We start from the raw sequence: 19,326 nt of genomic DNA on the forward strand, positions 1-19,326 counted from the left end.
TCTGGCCTCCGCTTCCTCCTCCTCCGACTCGGACACCGGCGGAGCCTCCCCGCCCCCGCGGAAGAAACCCCGAGCCTCGGCGGCGGAGGGAGCAGGAGAGCCCGGGGCTTCGACAGGCAGAGCAGGCCTCTCCCCCCCGTCCTCGTCGTCGTCGTCGTCCTCGTCCTCCTCCACCTCCTCCTCCTCCTCCTCCTCTTCCTCCTCCTCCTCCTCCTCCTCCGTGGTGGTAGTGGTGGGACTCCCCGCGGCTGCTGCCCCTCCTGCCGCCGCTGCCGCCCCCCACCGCAGTAGCGGCCACAGCCTGGTCAGCGGCAGCATCATGCAGGCCAACGGGGCAGGAGGAGGAGGAGGAGGAGGAGGCGGCGGCGGCGGCGGAGGAGGTGGCGGCGGTGGTGGGGGCCAGGGACAGACCCAGGAGCTCGCCTGCCTCTCGGCCCAGAACGGGGAGTCGTCCCCCTCGTCGACTTCGTCCGGGGGGGATCTGGCCCACGCCAATGGGCTCCTGCCCTCTGCCCCCTCCGCCGCCAGCAACAATAGCAACAGCCTGAATGTCAATAACGGGGTCCCCGGCGGGGCGGCCTCCGCCTCGTCCGCTGTCGCCGCGGCCACCTCGGCCACCACGGCTGCGTCTTCCTCGGCTGTGGCCGCCTCGGAGCTGGGCAGTAGCCTGAAAAAGAAGAAGAGACTCTCCCAGTCAGATGAGGATGTGATTAGGTTAATAGGACAGCACTTGCATGGCTTAGGGCTCAAGTAAGTATTTGTTGAAGAGAGCTGGTGATTCAGGGGCGGGGGGCGGGGGGCGCGGGGCGCAGGGGAAGGCTGGAGAGAAGAGACCTAGAAGGGGTGAGACTGACGGACGGCCCCGGGATGGAGTTCTGCCTAGGGAGACTCCGGGTGAGACAGACAGACTCCGGGAGGAGGAGACAATCAGACGGAGAGACTGAAAGACTAGCAAATTACGACTCGCAGAGCCAGGCCTTGAATTCCTCCCAGCTTTCCCCCTCCCCCACCACCACCCCCACCACCACCACAAACTACCCCCATTGGAACTTAATTATCCGTCGGTAAAGACAGATGTATAAAAATGCTGGGGGAAGGGGAGGAGTGGACCAGATCTGGTGGAAATAATGAATCTTGGAGGACTTGGCCTTCGGAGTATATTTTAGACTTCTGTGTTGTGAACCCAGGGAGAAGCTTCTCCCATAGAGGACGAGACCAGAGCATGGTTACCAACCAGAGAAGCTGGACACCCACAAGTGTTTGGGTTATTGAGGGGACGGGAGGGGGTGGGTTAGGAGGGTGTACAGCTGGTGGTTGTGGTCAATTGGAAAGAAGAGTTGCTGAGGAAATCAAACAGGAATAATGGCGCAGAGGAGACATGTTTGTGTCATTTGTGAAGCTTTGTGTGTTAAGGACACAGGCCACAAACTACTGTCAAATCCTGATTATTATCAGTAAGATAGATACGTGTTTGGGAAGGGATATCTGATCTGACCACTTGTTTTCTAGTCTAGGTGGCTTGATGCACCCCAGAGAGAGGGTGAAGGGGTCTAACCTTGTCCACAAACTGCTATCAGTTTGTTTACACATCAATAAAGGAAAAGCCCACGGAGCGGGGGAAGGGATCTTCTAGAGACTGAAAGCTATTGAGAATGGTGGAGGAGGTGGAAGGGGCAGGACCTAAAGGAGACTCACACACACACACACAAAAAAAAGAAAAAACCACCTCCAGCAGTCAAAGTTTCCTGGCTGCGAAGCTTAGATTAAAATAAGCCTTTGGGCTTGCCACTGTGTAGTTTTTGATTTATAGATTTGTTTGAGGAAGAAATAAGAACTTCTAAAAAGTGACATAAGTGCATCGACACAAGCCATACTTAGAGGTCTGATGTATTTTGCTTAAAGATTAACAGAAGTGGGAAAAAATCCACTAAAACAAGAAAATGTTAAACTGGTAAATTAGGACTTTTGAAATAACAAAACAAGACTGAAGGAACAAGCCACATATAAGAAGCCAAACAGCCATATTTATCTCCTCTTCCCCTAGCTCCCAAAAGGAACTGTTTGCCATGAGAGAAGATTTCACAGACTATGATAAAGATGGATTTCGTATTAAATGAGCTTAGTAAATGTAATGTATTACTGAAATCAGGCAAGCTGACAGCAGAGGGAGAAAATAACTCGTGACTGTTTGGAGCCTACAGCATAGTAAATTTGCTATTTTTAGTTAGAAAGGTGGGGGATGATTTTGTTTTGCTTTTTAAAAATTTTTTAATAAATTGACCTCATAAAGTGTTGATGCAGACACAAAGCTTGAATGTGTTTGGGAGAATTTTAATACTAGACATTACTGAGAGCAATTTGTGTAGTACAGTAATTTTATTTAAAATAGTGACAATATAGCTAGGTGGTTTCCTACTTTTCCCGATGGCCACTTGATTGCAACAAATGTTATATTTTAAAACTTTTATTTTCTCAAAGTATTCATATTTTAAGTGGCAAAACTGAGGGAAATAAACTTATTTTGAAACTGTGTACAAGTTTTTTAACCTTTTGCCCCAATGTGGATGTAGGAGATTGCTCCAGTGTGTGTAGCTCAGCAAATTTGAGCTTGTAAGGATTTTTTTTTTGTCACTTTATAATTAAAAAATATAAAATAAAATAAAATTAGTTCTTTTGGGGAAAAAATTCACACTGTTGCATAGGTATTGGTGTATTTGGAAAAGTAAAACCCTGAAGTTGGTCAGGTCTTTTTACACTGTATCTCTCCTGCAGCCAGACAGTTGATCTCCTCATGCAAGAGTCAGGATGTCGTTTAGAACATCCTTCTGCTACCAAATTCCGAAATCATGTCATGGAAGGAGACTGGGATAAGGTAAAGTAGGGCATATGGAACTGTATAACTGCTGTTAAAGTTATACATCTGATGTGCATATCATAACACTTTTGTTTTTCTCTCTTTTATATCAATTTTTGCAGGCAGAAAACGACCTGAATGAACTTAAGTCTTTAGTGCATTCTCCTCATGCTATTGTGGTAAGAGGCGCACTTGAAATCTCTCAAACGTTGTTGGGAATAATTGTGGTAAATACACTTTTGTTCTTAGTTCTGCATTTATGCTAATTTTAGTAAGCAGAATGGTCTCAGTAATAACTTAGGGCATCTGCCACCTCTATAACATAACTTATGTAATTTTTGTCTTTGTATCTAGAGCGCCTAGAACAGTGCCTGACACAGGCACTTAAGTGTCCATTAGATCATCAAGTATAGCCCCCTCATTTTGCAGATGCCTAGAAAGATTGATTTGCCTGGAACTATATTGTGTGTATTAAAGTTATAGGATAGTCAGTCTTCATTGTGCTATAAAATCTGAACTTTTTTAAAAAAATGCTTATCTCGAAAATATCTTTGAATTAATCTTTTTGCTCTACATATAAAAATTATGCCAAAGTTGTCAAATTTTCAGCATTTATGCTAAGAAATTTTAAATCACTGTCATGTGTTTAGATATTCAAAGTCAGGGAAGATATGCAAATTTTTATTTTAATGTTTAAAGGCTTAATATTGAATATATTTTGGGAGTGAAGAAGGAAGGATATTACATGTGTATGTGGCTTCTTTGAGGAAAGAAAAGCAGACATAGGATAGATTGGATAAAGAAGTTTTGTCCTTTTTTTTTAAGCTTTTTATTTTAAAGAAAAGTCATGTGTGTTAATTCAAACCAATCATTGGGTTATGATCACCCAGTTCCATTCAAGTAATCTAGTTGTGTGAATTTACAGTGTAAAAGTTTGAAATTTGTATGAGAGTTGTCTGGTGATTTTTGTGCAGATATGAATATTAATGCTGTGTTCACTGGTCCTTTCTGACATAAGATCAAATTGGGAGTTGGACCATTTTCAGAAATTATCATATATTTTAATATCTATTATAATAATCAGGCATTAATTCTTAAGTAGGTGTTTGAGGAAGGGGAAAAATAGTTTTTTGAAGTGCCTGTGATTGTAAACTTCAAAGAAGAATCAGCTGGTGGCTGCTTGCTTTAGACTTCTGGCTGATTCATTTGTTGTCAAAAAGCAGTTTCCTGTCCAGTGGGGGAGGGGATGGAAAAAGAACAGGAAGTAGGGAAAACAGCTGTTTGTTAAACATTAGTAAGTGAAGATTATATTATTTTTATTTAAATTGGGTCAATTTTATAACTTCTTTGGCCTATTAACCTGCTAGATTTGTTGGGTTTTGAATTTAAGTAAATGTAATCATGTAATATGAGAGAAGCTATATTAGAAAATGGTTCTGAGATTAGTGGTTTAAAGATATTTATAAAAAATATTTCCTATTTGTAAATTTTTCAAATATGAAGAGACTAGCATTGAAGAAAATGTAAGGTTTCATATCTTAAAATCTTAAAACAAATTATGATTGCTTCCAAAATTTGGTATTTAGGACTGCAAAGTCACTAAGTAAATGTATTTAATAATAACAATTTGCAAATTGAATTGTTAAATCAAAGATAAGCCTATTAAGGCAACTTGTTGACAGAAAAAGAGGACTTGATTCTTTAACATTCAGTAAGTAGAATTATGGATTGTTAGTCTAGAATATATATATAATCAGTTACTTAATCCCACAATGGAAAGATAAAAATGTTAATATGATTTCCATCATATTTATAATGATACCTTGGAATTCAGCTTGATATTTCAAGTCTTTTAAAATGGAAATTGTGGATTGTGAGAGCAGTTTTGTGATTTTTGGCCTAACTTAAGCAAAAAGTGATTATAAGCTTTAAATGTAGATTTTTTTAAAATATATTATTCCTGACAACCTTATATATCCAATTAAAACAATTTTAGTCACAACATTTGGTTTTTATTCTCTCAGACCTGATTGAATAGCATTATAGTTTGGCTTCAGATATGTCTAGGCTTGTTTGAGAGTTTTGTGTGAGCAGATTTGAAGGTAGTTAACTAAGAGGACTTTTATCAAATTAAAAAGTTCAGCTCTTAAATTTAAACATTAAATACTGCCTTAGGGACCATGCTTTTACACATAGATACTTAACATTTGTCTTGAATTCTATATAAAAATTCTGCAGCAGTTCAGCTTCACTGTTAAGTTATATAGAAGAGACTGCTTCAGAACATGAGGCGTTGTAGTTAACTTGTGTTTGGTGTGAGGTGGAAAGAAAGCATCTGCTTATTTATCCTAGCTTTGCCTGTTACTTGGTATCTTGTACTACCTCCCCCAATGCCAAATACCTCAGTCCTATATCTCATCTTTAATAAAACATGCCCACAAGAAACTAATCAGACTGATTAAATCCATTTTACCATCTCCAGTGTTGTGTGTCAGATGTAGCTACAGCATTAGAACTACATTAGTATAACAGAGAATTAAGCTTTTTTAGTATAACTGTAGGCATTAATAAATTTTTCACTGAGTACTTAAGTTCTGCTTTTGAAATCTGCTTTGTGAGTTGTTACTGCCACAATCAACTTTTAGAGTTTTTATTTTTCTTTACATCCCTTTCCATTCCATTAAGGTATTACCATTTCATTAAGGTATTACCACTGAGATGACTACCTGTCATTTCCTTATATTGGTGGTTGTTTTACTTGTTAGGGATTGTATACTATTTGAATTTTTTAGTAAGTTATAATAGAAATATACTGTAATATGTTGAGGAAATTATCTAAATAATATTGAGGGCACAAAAGTAATGCAAATAATTTTTTCTACAAAATTTAAAGTGTTACATTTAAAATTTTTCTTTTAAAAATATGTATTAAACAGCTTGAAGAGCTGTTTTGTAATACTAGATTTCCTACTGGTTTGATTAATCAGATATCAGTAGAACAAAGGTAGACTTTGCTGGATTGAAGTGGTATACCACATTCTTCCTTCCACAAATAGCATCAGAAGTGTGATCTGATCAGTCTGATCAGAAATTGGAAAGATAAATAAAAGGAATACAGCTATACTACCTTAGCTCTGGGAAAAATTGATACCGTGGATAAGGCCTTTACCCACTTAGTGAGCTTCAATTTGACGTATTCAGAATCCACTAATCAACATTATTTTAAAAGCCACCCTGGGGAAGAGTTTAGGATAGGGACTGAACCTTTGGCTTCATTGGTATAGGAAACTCCCTCTACTAATGCACAGAGGAACCTTCTCTGCAACTCAGAATCTTAGGCATTTGCCTAGAGCATTGGGACATTAAGTGACTAGTCAGAGATAGGACTTGGATCCAGGGGGTCCTGGTTTCAAGGCCTGCTCAATATCTGCTATGTTATCAAATGGAATACTACATCACTGGGCTTGAGTTTTACACTTGAGCCATTTTAAATGTGTGCTTAAAATGTGCCAGTGGTATAATTCTTGAGATTATAGTATTAGTTCTCCTTTATATTCTCCCTTTCCCAACTGCCCAGCTCTATGTAAATGCTTTTATTGTACATTTTTTAGAAATTATATTTTTGATTCAAGTAAACAAGTTTTACAAAGAAAGCATGTTCCTAAACAGATGTCTTAATGTGTTTGACCAATAGCACATTACCAGAGTTTCTGTGTCCAAAATGATGCTTTAGTATCTGTTTCAGGATTCTCTTTGCACTAACTGTGGACAAAGTGACTCATAGAGACAGATCTTCTTGACCTGCTTTTATATCTTCCCCACGTTATCTATAGAAAAATATTGACATAGCCTCACTTGAAGTTTTACTTACTTTTTTCCTGCTCCACTTCTGTCACTTGAAAATTGAGTTGCAATTATATCAGCATCTCTGTGGAGAAAAATGGGGGGAAATGTCTAATGTTTGGGGTAGATTAAAACTGTCACTTAAAAGATTTGTGAGGGAGGAACCCTAATATGAATGCTAGAAAAATGAAATATGCCTGTTTATCAGAAATTCTTATGAGCCAAGAAAGCTGAATGAAGAATTTAACACAATGTTGGCAAGTTAGGCGTGAAATTGAAATGAAAAATCTGAAAACAAGTATGTCTCCAACAGTAGGTATTCTTCAAATAGTAAAAGGAGTTTGTCATACCAACTGAACTTTTAACAATGTGTTGATAAATGGAATTACAAATTTCTCCATTGAGTTATGAGAATCAAATAAGATATATATAAGTGCTTTGCAAACATTAAAAGTGTTTATAAATGATAGCTATTTTAAAAATAAAGCTTTGTTCAGAAGATAGTTGTAAGAAATAACTCCCTTTTATGTTAAACCCCTCAGTTTTATATGCTGTTTTTGCCTGTGAAAAGCAATTTATTAATAGTTCAGCAGTACTAAAGTTGTTTAACATTTAAAGCTTAACTTCAGATTGTATGTACAACAGTGTACTTTAGTAATTTAATCTATACCTTTAAAGTATATTCAATAAGCCGGCCTAGCTTTTGTTTACATACCGAATAGAATTTGGTAAGTGTAATAGTTCTAGAGTTACAAAAATTTTCATGTGGTTGTCATTTTCTGATTTTTTTTCAAAGACTTACCATAATTAAACTATGTATATTTATCACACTATTTTGATAGCAGTGTAGTTTTGTATTTTTAGTAATAAGCATTTACCAAAAGAGAAAATAGCTATCATGGGGCAACTAAGTGGCGCAGTGGGTAGAGCACCAGCACTGAAGTCAAGAGGACCTGAGTTCAAATTTAGCCTCAGACCAAACACTTGACACTTACTAGCTGTGTGTCCCTGGGCAAGTCACTTAACCCCAATTGCCTTAAAAAAAATAGCTATCATGTCCTTTAAGATTTTTATGTTAATATTTTTAAGTGGATTTTAGTTCATTGGAGTCACTAAATGTCAGTAACATTTTCTGCCTACTTTCAAAAAGTAGCATTACATAATTAAAGGTTTCATTCAATTGATAGTTCTTAAAGTTGAATTTAGGGTTTAAAATACTAAATTTTATGTTAGTAGAAGTGTTTTCATGCCTTCTCAATTTTGCCAAAAAGATTTGGGGGGGGGGTTATTAGTAGCTAATAAGCTAAAAGTGAAACTTATGATAAAGTAAACAATATTGAGAAAAAATTCAAAACCTAAATGCAAATTTGTGAAAATATGACTTCATAGTACAAATAGTTTATCCTTCTTTAAAAAAAAAAACACCTTGAGTTTTTGTAGGGGTTTTTTGTTGGGTTTTTTTCTGTTTGTTTTTGTTTTTGTTTTTTTGCTTTCCTCCAGAATATTTTCAGTGTTAGAGGGAACAGCAGTCAAGATTCCAGTCTTCATTACAAAGTTGTAAGGGACCTCAAGGTTTATCTTTTCTGCTCAGTTCAGAAACCCTTTCTACAACAGCTGAAAGAAGGTCATACATCCACTATTTAAACACTTTCACTAACAAGAAGCTCTCACTTCAGCTACTGTTCTAGGGCTGTAATTCCTAGGAAATGGTTTCTTAGGTTAAGCCAAAAGTCTCACTTTTTTCTGTTAGTCCTAGTTCTCTCCTCGAACCACAAATGTATACCCTCTTTTTTTTTTTTTTTTTTTTTTTTTAAGGCAATTGGGGTTAAGTGACTTGCCCAGGGTCGCACAGCCAGTAAGTGTCAAGTGTCTGGTCTGAGGCCGGATTTGAATTCAGGTCCTCCTGACTTCAGGGCCAGTGCTCTATCCACAGTGCCACCTCACTGGCCCTACACCCTCTTTCTTACAGCCCTTCAAATGATTGGAGATGGTTACCATGTTTTTCTTTAGTCTTATCTAATATAAAAAAACCCATTTCCGAACATTAATGTAATTAGAGAAACTCCTAAACATAAAAAGTTAAATTGTTTTTTTCCTTAGAAGTAAACAGCCTGAAATAAGATATTCGTTTGATTTGGGGGAAGGAAGGTGGTTACTGAGCTTAAAAATCAGTCTTAATTTTAATGGAAGTTCTAAGGTCATATATTCCAAATTATTGCCTCTACAACATCCACAAGTCATCCAGGTCCTCCTTTAAGACTCCTGAGGCAATCTAGTATAGTTGTAATTTTTAGGTAGTTTTATGTTATGTGTAGCTGAAATCTTTTTGAGTCTTGGAAGTAACATTTAAAAGTTCTTTTATTGAAGTGTGGGATTGAATAAAATATCCATTAGCCTTGACCTGGAAAGGCATCTGTTTTCTAGGTTTCATAAGTAGGTAAGCTGCTTCAACAAAGGATAGAAGTAACTGGGAGATTTTAATGAACCAAGACCTTTTTTTAAAAATCATGAAACTTTTATGTAAAGTTTTATTTTCAAAGGGCATAGTAGAATGGTTTCTACTGTTCTGTTTAGGCACAAACATTGTCTGAAACTTCCATCAACCCTTTTCCCTGACTGCTGCTTTCTGTCATGTCAGAGGATGAAGTTTTTGCTGCTGCAGCAGAAGTACCTGGAATACCTGGAGGATGGCAAGGTCCTGGAGGCTCTTCAAGTTCTACGCTGCGAATTGACGCCCTTGAAATACAATACAGAACGAATTCATGTCCTCAGTGGGTAAGAATGTCTAGTTCATGAGCTCTGTTTTGGGGGAGTCTTACGATACAAGATTATAGTTATATACTTTCTCTGAGTGCTTGGAGTATTTGGAAATTCTAAGATAATTTTATGGAATTTTCTCCCTGTGATAGGAAGTTGTTTCTTGTCTTTGCCTTTGTGTAGACCATTGCCTTCATCTGAGGAAGCATTTCATGTTAGGATAAAGTTTTGTTAAATGGGTGAGAGAAGATTGCCTACAGAAAATCATTTCATATTCTTTTGTAAATCCTGTGATATGGCATAATTTGACCAATTCTCGTTTTTTATCATTAGAGTACACAACCACAAACTTGCCAAAGTTCATAGAAATACAAAGTTTCTCATCTTAGAGCAAAGCAAATTCTACTGGACTTGTTAATGCTATGGTTAGTTCCCTTAAGTCAGAAGACCTCTACAAGATGTCATATTTACAACTCAGCATTCGTGAATTTTAAAAAAATTCTGTATTGCAAGTTTTCTAATTTAATTGTGCTTACAATTGTTTAGAACTAAAGGAACTTTATAGATCGTCTAATTTAATTTTTTAGCATTTTGAGAAAACTAAAGCTTAATGAGATTAAATAACTTGGCAAAGGTTATTTATAGGTAGCAAGTCTTAAATTAGAACCCAGCTTTACTGACTCTGGCCATCTTTCATTTTATTTTATTTTATTTTTTTTTTGGTGAGGCAATCAGGGTTAAGTGACTTGCCCAGGGTCACACAGCTAGTAAGTGTCAAGTGTCTGAGGCTGCATTTGAACCCAGGTCTTCCTAACTCCAAGGCCGGAGCTTTGTCCACTGTGCCACCTAGCTGCCCCTAGAGTTTTAATTTATTTAGTTAGTTAGTTTTCCTGACCATCTTTCATGTAGTATTTCCCCATAAATAGACATTGACTTAAATACTGCGATGTTCAAATTCAGTCATTTTTCAGTCATGTCTTGACTCTTCATGACCCCATTTGGGATTTTCTTGGGAAGGGTACTGGAGTGGTTAGTCATTTCCTTCTCCATCTCATTTTACAGATGAAGGACTGAGGCAAACAGGATTAAGTAACTTGTCCAGGGTCACACAGCTAGTAAGTGTCTAAGGCCAAATTTGAACTCGGATCCTCCTGACTTTAGGGCCAGCACTCTTATCACACTGTGCCACCTAGCTGCCCCAGTGAATACGGAAAACTGAATGTTTATTTACCAAATATAACAGACTTAGAAAGAACTTTTGAAATAAGAAAATTGTGAACCGTTTTCTCAAAAAGTATTAATAAGTAAATCATTTAAAATCAAATAGCAGCCATAAAACCACATTTTGTAATTTGCTTCCTTCTGTTTTTTGAAAATAAACCCAGTTATTTAGTTCCTTTTTTTCTAGTAGTTTGAGTCTATCTATTTGAGATACTACTTGGAAAATGTGTTATTCACTGATCATAAGCACTGAAGGTATCTTAACCTATATCTTACTAATGAGGAATGCCTAAATATTCAAACTCTAAGTGAAAGATAAGCCTTTTTAAAAATTGAAGTACTTTACAAACACAAACTTAATTGTAACTTACAAGAAAAGCGGCTGGTATTTTTTTAATTAAAAAAAATTTTTTTTTTATTCTGAACTTGGCAAAAATCAAATAAAATAAGCATTTCCATATACATTGTAGAACAGTAGAGTGTTGTATATGAAACTTGGAACCTCTATTGTGTAGAACTTGCTTTTTAAAAACATATAATAAATTCAACATATAACTTTCAAATCTATCCTTTTTGTCTGTGATTTCTGGCTTACTTTCTGAAGGGAGAGGAGGATTTACCTCTACCTTCCCTCATGTTTGAAAAAGAAAAGAAAAGCTCCTTGTAACACACACACACACGCGCGCACACACACACACATATGGAGTGTGTGTGTGTGTGTGTGTGTGTGTGTGTGTGTGTGTGTGTGTGTATGTGGTTAAGCAAAACAGATTGCCACATTGGCTCTGTCCAAAAATGCACATCTCATTTGATATCTTGCTTTCTCACCTCTTTGTCAGCAGGTGGGTGACAATCTTTATCATTGATGCTCTGAAATAGTAGTTTGTTATTACATTGATTTTAGATCTTAAATCTTTCAGTTTCTCTTTATATTGTTATTTTATCAATTGTTGTAGTTCTTCTTACTTCATTCTACATCTGTTCATGTTTCTTCCTAGGATTCTCTGGAACCATTTTCATGTCATCATTTCTTGTGGAATGATAATATTCCATTGCATTCATACTATTTATTTCCATTATTAGATTAGTAGAATGCCATTCCTTGAGAGCAGAGACTTTTTCACTTTGAGTATTCCTTGCATCAAGCAATGCCTTGATTAAAGCAAGTGCTTAATAAATTCTTATTGGACTAAATGATTTTATCTAAGCAGGACAACTTAGTTGTATTGTTATAGGTTAGACCTCACACTGTTGTTACCCAGTAATTTGTTTATATTTATCACTTCTAACTGTAGTAATTTAGATCTGGAAGATGTTGTTGTAGGTGAATTCTCATTTAATAAGCATTTCTGGAAATCAAAGGATTTTTAAGTTTAGTTTTAGACTTCAAATCTTCCCTTTAATTCTTACCCATTTATTATCATGGTACTTGCTTATTGTTCTTGATCTGCCTTCAAACAAGTCCAAGTCTCCCCCATCCTTTTACAAAAAAAAAAAAAACAAACCTTCACTTGATCCTATTATCCTTTATGTCTCCTTTTCTCAGCCTAACTCTTGAAAAAGTTGTCTTCTCTCACTACCTCTATTGACTTTCCTCTTTTCTAGCTTTTATCCTCATTACTAAACTGAAAATCTCCTCTTCGAAGTTATCAGTGATCTCATAATTGCCAAATATGATGGTCTTTTTCCTCATTCCTTGTTCTTCCTGAGCTGTCTACTGCATTTGACACTTGACCACTGTCTTCTGCATAGTCTCTCTTGTGACACTACTATCTCCAGGTCTTCTACCTCTCTAGCTTCTCTGTTTCTTTTACTGGTTCTTCATCTATGTTACACACTACACACCCTCTTCACCCCCCATCCCCACTGACACTTGCTGTTGGTCTTTATTTTTGTGTGTGTGTGTGTGTGTGTATACTATTAGTAATCTCATCAACTCCCATGGAGATTAACTGTCATCTTTATGTAGATGGCATCTATATTTACATATCTAGTGCAGCACATTCCCTCTCTTGAGTTTGGATCACCAGTATTGCCTATTAGACAATTCAAACTGAATTTCCTGATGATGTCTTAAATTCAACATGTCTAAAATTGAGCTCACAGTCTATCCCCCTAAATTCTGCCTTTTCCAAGCTTTCCTATTTTTATCAAAGACACTGTCATTCTTCCAATATCTTTAACCCTTCAGTCTTTCATCCCACATATCCAATTAGTTGTCAGATATTACTGTTTCTGCCTTCACAACATCACTTATATCCAACCTCTTCACACAGCTACCACCATAGAGCGCCTCATCATCTCCTGCCTAGATGATTTTATTGGCCTTCCCATTGGTCTCTTTGCCTCAAGTCTTTCACCACTACATCCAACATATTACCAAAATAGTTTTTCTTTAACATAGATTTGACCAACTCCATTGGTTTCCTGTTGCATCTAGAATGAAACATAAAACTTTTGTTTAGTTCTGAAAGCTCCTCAAACTCTGACCCCAACCCTTCTTTCCAGCCTCATTGAACATTATTCTCCTTCTTGCCTTCTGTAATTGAGCCAAAGTGACCCTCCCTCTGTTCTTCAATCACAATACTCTATCCTGTCTCCATGCCTTTGACCTAGCTGTCCTCCAAGCCTAGAATCCACTTTCCTTACCTCTACCTCGTAGGATACTTGTTTTCCTTTAAGATGCACCATATCCTACCTGAAGCCTTTCATGATCTCCCCAGCTGGTGGTGTCATCTCTCCTAAACTACCTTGAAGAATTTAACTACTCATATATTTGTATTTATTTCATTTTTATGTACGTTTTATATCTACTTGTTATTTCCCCCATTAAAATATGACCTCATTATGTGTTGGGATTATTTCTCTCTGTGCTTGTACCCCCATCCCCAGTCTAGCACAGTGCCTGACATGTAGTAGGCACTTAATAAATTGTAAACAGAGTCCCCATAGTAGCAGAATGCTTCATATGACCTAATGTTGTCTAGATCTCCTTTTTTTTCTATTTAACTTCCATCACTTGAAAGTCATTTCTACAGTATAGAACACCAAGAACCAGGTCAGGGGCACAGTTAAAATCAAAAGGCCTTGATTTGTTTCCCTAGAACTTTACTATGTGTCCATCAGTTTATCTAGTGAGTAATGAAGCAGTCCCTGAGCTTTGTTCCTGGAAGCCTTGAGTTGAGCCCCTGCAACCCTTTAGTTGTGTGAAGGGTTCACACAAAGCTCATATTAAGATGGACAGCAAACCTGTGAATTTGGTGTGGTACAAGTTTTTATCCCCATTTTACGGATTAGAAAACATGATGCTCTGAGAGGTTGTGACTTGCTGAATCTTGGTTACCTAAGTCTAAGCTAATGTCTTATTCACTGTACCACATTACCTAGTCAATCAAGCCTTTGCTTAAAGGTTGAATACTTTGTAATACCCTCTTGGAGAGATTTTCTGGTTTTGTGTTTTCAGCACGTGTGTTTTAATGGTTCAAAATTATATGCCAAGATACCAAGGTCATATATTAATGGATTGTGACGTAGCTAGTCATTTTCTCCTCTTTCTGTTTCTGAGATAAAGTTGGTTGCATAGGTGCTATATTTTTATTATTTTTAATCCCAAAAAGAAATTGGTGTTAGCTACTTCTACTGTCTCATTTATAGGTATCTGATGTGTAGCCATGCAGAAGACTTACGTGCAAAAGCAGAATGGGAAGGCAAAGGAACAGCTTCTCGATCTAAACTTTTGGATAAACTCCAGAGTAAGATTTTTTTTTTTAGTATCTGATAGCAACATCTATTTCCTAAAACTAAAATTGACTTGGACTCTTTAGTAAGGTTTTTGATTGGTAAAACTTAAAATGGCTTACCACTGAGGGGATGAGGGAGGGCTTGTTTAATAGGTAGACTCCTTAGGCCACATCAGTTTAACATGCTTATTCCTAAAGTACAGGGATAAAATAGCAAAGTTACATCTCCCTCCCCACCTTTAGGCAAATGCTTATTTGGGGGGGGGGGGGGCGGTATTTCAAAAAATGTAAAATCATTACTAGGAATAAATGGGCCCAATAGGATGCTTCATTCTTACAAATTTAACTTTTTTGTAAAAAGCTTTTTTCTTGCCATTTCCAGGCAAATCAAGGGTTCCCACAGCCTTTTTTTGTGAAGTTGGGAGGTCTAGGTACCAAGAATGTTTCTTGAAGTCCATGAGACCAGCAGAGTTGGGAAGGTGTAGGACGTTTAAGGGTAGGAGTAGAATTAGCAGCAGTGTCAGAGGTTGTGGGAGCAGTGGTATTTTATATTAGGATAGGTTTTATACACAATATCTGGGATAGTTGTAGTTTGTTGGGACCTGGAATTTCATCCTTTTGAGTCAGTCCTTGCTGGGTATCTCAGTGGAGATGCTTCCCAAACTTTTGAGAATAGCCATTATCCCTTATTTACTATTTATTTATTAGCTAATTTTTTTTTTAAGAAAACCTAAAGAAATGTGAACTTTCTTTCCAAATGAATTCTAGTGTCCTTACAATTGTAGACAAAATTTGATAGGTAGTCATGAAAACAAAATGTTTATACTCAAAAGTTCTGGGTGGCTTGACATAAATACCATAATTTTGATAATGATTAACTGAGGATGAAAAGTCAGAAGATATTGAGCAAGTCTCTTTAAAAAAAAAAAAAAAAAACAGAAAAAGATATTTCCTGATCCCTCCCGTAGTTGCTAATGGCTCCCCCCTTATATTGCTTTATTTTGTATTATAGAGGCCATATTATTTACATTGTCTCCCCTGTTAGAACATAAACGCCTTGAAAAAAGGAGTTGTTTTCAATTGTCTTCCCAGCCCTTAGCTCTTAAGAAATGCTTGTTGACTGACTGACTGAAAATAAACTCTTGTTTGTTTTATTAAGCTTATTTGCCACCATCAGTGATGCTTCCCCCAAGGCGTTTACAGACTTTGCTACGTCAAGCTGTGGAGCTACAGAGGGATCGGTGCCTATATCACAATACCAAACTTGATAATAATCTAGATTCTGTGTCGCTGCTTATAGATCATGTTTGTAGTAGGTAAGAGGAAAACCATTTCTACTACTCCAAGATTTGATTTAAAATCTTTTTTATAAGTAATCCCATTTTCCTTTTTAATACTGTTAGAAACATGTGAACTGGAGTTCCTTGAAGCTAGAAATTCTTAACTGAATTACTGTTTATTCTAACATACAAAAAAATTAGAATGACTATTTTAAAATGTTCTCTGTGTCCCTCACCCCCACCCCCCAGGTTTGACTATTAGTTTGATTACTGTCCACAGTTAACTATAAAGTCACAATCTCAGCGTAGCAATTAGCATTATGTTGCTTCCTGTATTATTTTGAGGAATATTTTGCTATCAGCTATGTGTGCAAATAATTTAACTTAGAAGAATGTAAAATTGTCCTTCAGTCTGGGATTCTTTTAATTATTAGTGAAGCAGGAGCATATTTCATGACCTCTAAAGTTAAAGTGTCATTAGAGTAGTTGAGATACTGAAAAACAAATTGTGAAATCTTTTAAACCCCAGGAAGGAAATAATTTGGGTCTAGTGGACGAAGGGGAACAGCTGCAGTACACATAGTCCATTTCTTTTGCCAAAGATGATCAAAGATATGATGAAAGTAGCTTAAACAGGAAGGACAGAAGTAATAAGGTTAAGTGTGAGGGCCATAGACTTTTTGTAAATGAGGAACCTACATAAGCTACTGAAAAAATGATGCAGGCAAGCATTGTGATTTAAAAAAAACACAATTTTTACTTATTTTGTAATAAACATCTCTACATGGGTACTTAGCTTTAGATTTTTTTTTAATCTAAGCATTTTATTATTTCACAGGAAAAAGTCATTGAGCATTCTAGAGAAATGTGACTAAGAGTTTTTCAACTTCCCCCCACCCCACCCCCAATCCCAATGTAATTGTTTGAGCATAATTTGGGGGCAGTTTTTAATCATGCTATTTATTTGGCAATACATACTCTTCTTTGAGTTTTTTAAATTGTGAAGATTCATGATTATTTCACATAGGGTATTGGATAAAACCTGTATAGTTTTAGTCCTTGACGCCTTTGGGAACTTTGAGAATAATACAGACTACAGCTAGAGCAGTTAGAATGCCAAAAATCTTAACTTGACTACTGGTTCCTAAATTTATTGTTGGAACATATGAGATGATAGTTTTTTGGAGATTAGGTAAATCAAAAAGTGTGGTATAATGTTGATAGTATACTTAAGATAAGTATGAGCAGACAATTCTGTATCTATCCCTGTTTTATAAGGTAAATCTGCATAAAATTGACCTATATTTTCCTGAATTTTTTAGCTGCTTTTCTAGGTACCTATGAAAAGCTAGAATTTCATAAGCCTATAGGGAAGCCCTTTGAAGGTTTACATAGGAAAAGTGTAATATGGTTCCTGCCTCACAGAAATGGCTAACAGAAGAGGAGAGTCTTTTCTATGAAGCTATGAAAATTCATTATTAAAACCTGTAGAGGTAAAAGGGGAGGATTGGGCTTCTCAAGTTGGTAATTCTTACCATTTTACCTGCTGTGCCACCCACCTACCCCAAGAGTCAAAACATTTCAAACTCAAGGTTTATATTCTTTTCAGATCAACCCACTCTATCTTAATATTGTTGAGTTGAAAGCTGTAATTCTGAAATTTTATGCCTTTTAAATTTGATACATTGAAGTAATCTTGATTCTATTGTTTTTTAAGAGAATGTCATGCCTATAATGTCAGGGTTATTTCTATGATCATAACAACTTGTATTTTTCTTTTGAATTTTGCCCTAATACTTATTGGACTGTCAGCTATATCAGAGTACTACTACACAGAATTAAGTATGATTATGTCATACTGGTCAGTAAAGGCCTTGGATTGAGCCCATCAGACTAAATCACTTCCAGTCCTTAGGAGGATGGTCAGGGGGAAAGGGAGGCTGTCTTCACATTTCCTGACCCATCTAATAGAGGACTTAAAAGGACACCGTTGAGGTATTAAAAATTTTTTAATCCAATTTAACTCAATTTCAAAAATTAGATCTTAAAATTGGAATCTGTTTTCAGTTTAATTCAGGAAACATTTGCTGAGCACCTTTGTGCAAGGCACTGTGCTCTAGGTAACATGGCAGATACCAAGATAAGATATGGTCTCTTCCTCAAAGAGCTTATGATTTAGTGAGCTCCCTTTCTGTAGATAGGATTGCATATGAACTAATGACATTGGATGTGCTTTTTCCTACTCATAGAAACATTGAAGATGTTTTTGAGTTGGAAGCATAAATAGGTTAAATTTTTGACCAGTTAGCCTTGACGGTGTTTCTTTAAGTTGGCAGGTTTTTTTTAACCACCATCCAATGGAAATAAATTTTCCTGTATATAGTTTTATGAATATTAAATTTATGATTTATACTTTGTAAAGTATCACATTATAGAAATGTATTGCTTAAAATTTATCAAGTGAATTATTTCATATTGGTGGTACTGATACATTTAAAGATAAATGTATAAGCTTGTTTTAGTGGGTATTCAGGTGATATTTCATAATCTCTTCTTGATTAGAGAAATAGTTTAAGTAATATTTAAGATAATGACTCTTGAACAACACTTCAACACTTCAGTGACAGGGATTCTAATATAAATGGATGACTACATGACCAACTGGTTTGTGCCCTGTAATTTTATGAATCAGTCCTATAATAAAGGTATTCTGCCACTCTCCTTTTAAATACATCCTTGTATTAATTATTGACTCTTTATTATTGTGAATCAGTCATTATATGCCTTAGGAACATGTATATTGTGCATTACTAGATGTCAGTGTTGTGACTATTGTGGCTCTAAAATTAGGAAAGAAAATTTCAATTCTGAAATTTCAAGTAACTTCTCTAGATAAAAATTTTCAGTGTGGTTTGAGGAGTAACATTGAAGTAGGTATGACAGTAGTCAACATTTTTGTACTTATAAATTGTACTGGTTAATATAGAGAACTTTTATTTTTAAAAATTCACTTAGTTGTGCAAACGTTTAAATCTTCAAATATCTCCTTTTCTAGAGTGAGTTACAGTTTATGCAAATAGTAAAAATAGAAATGTTGATTCTATTTATTTTATATAATTTATGGACTGGTAAAAATAATTATAAAAATTATTTCCTGACAAATTTTTTAAACACTTTTTTAAATTGAGGCAGATTTACAAATCATCTAAATCATGGCAGAGATTACTAATGTAGAAGTAATCACAAAAATATGAAAAGTACATGGTGCAACAGCTGAGAATTTGGCTATACAAAGGAGCCTTCCTAAATTAAAGAACATTTACCCAGGCTAATTTTCTAGATTCCTTGGTAGTCAAAACTTAACCAGAGAAAGAATGACTTTTCTTTGAGATTCTTCCTTTATGTATTTAGGATTAGCTGATGTTTTGTAATCACTTCAACAAGGTTCACATAGTACTGGGAATATTTAACAGGGTAGATATTAAGTTTGCAATGTTAGTTGAAGTTAATTACTACTTTTCTCTTTGACTGTGCTAAAAAATTTGGATGCTTAGAAGGGTAAGGGCTAGGGGGTTGGATTGGATGGATATGTTTTGTTTTTAGTCCCAGATAGTTTCATATTTGTATTTAA

At 36.2% G+C, this 19,326-nt stretch overlaps 1 protein-coding gene across 1 annotated transcript in view; it reads left to right on the plus strand.

Annotated features, from left to right (window-relative positions):
- The first annotated feature begins 304 nt into the window (after window positions 1–304).
- Window positions 305–19,326, plus strand: part of LOC114049623 (WD repeat-containing protein 26) — a 44,696-nt gene continuing 25,674 nt past the window's right edge. The window contains exons 1-6 of the mRNA XM_027870898.1: window positions 305–750; window positions 2,773–2,872; window positions 2,977–3,033; window positions 9,336–9,472; window positions 14,330–14,427; window positions 15,575–15,731. Coding sequence (XP_027726699.1) covers window positions 320–750; window positions 2,773–2,872; window positions 2,977–3,033; window positions 9,336–9,472; window positions 14,330–14,427; window positions 15,575–15,731 — 980 coding nt within the window. The 5' untranslated portion in view covers window positions 305–319. The remainder of the gene's footprint in view (window positions 751–2,772; window positions 2,873–2,976; window positions 3,034–9,335; window positions 9,473–14,329; window positions 14,428–15,574; window positions 15,732–19,326) is intronic.

The sequence above is a fragment of the Vombatus ursinus genome, unplaced genomic scaffold (assembly GCF_900497805.2).
Source record: "Vombatus ursinus unplaced genomic scaffold, bare-nosed wombat genome assembly UNPS02014798.1, whole genome shotgun sequence".
Lineage (NCBI taxonomy): Eukaryota > Metazoa > Chordata > Mammalia > Diprotodontia > Vombatidae > Vombatus > Vombatus ursinus.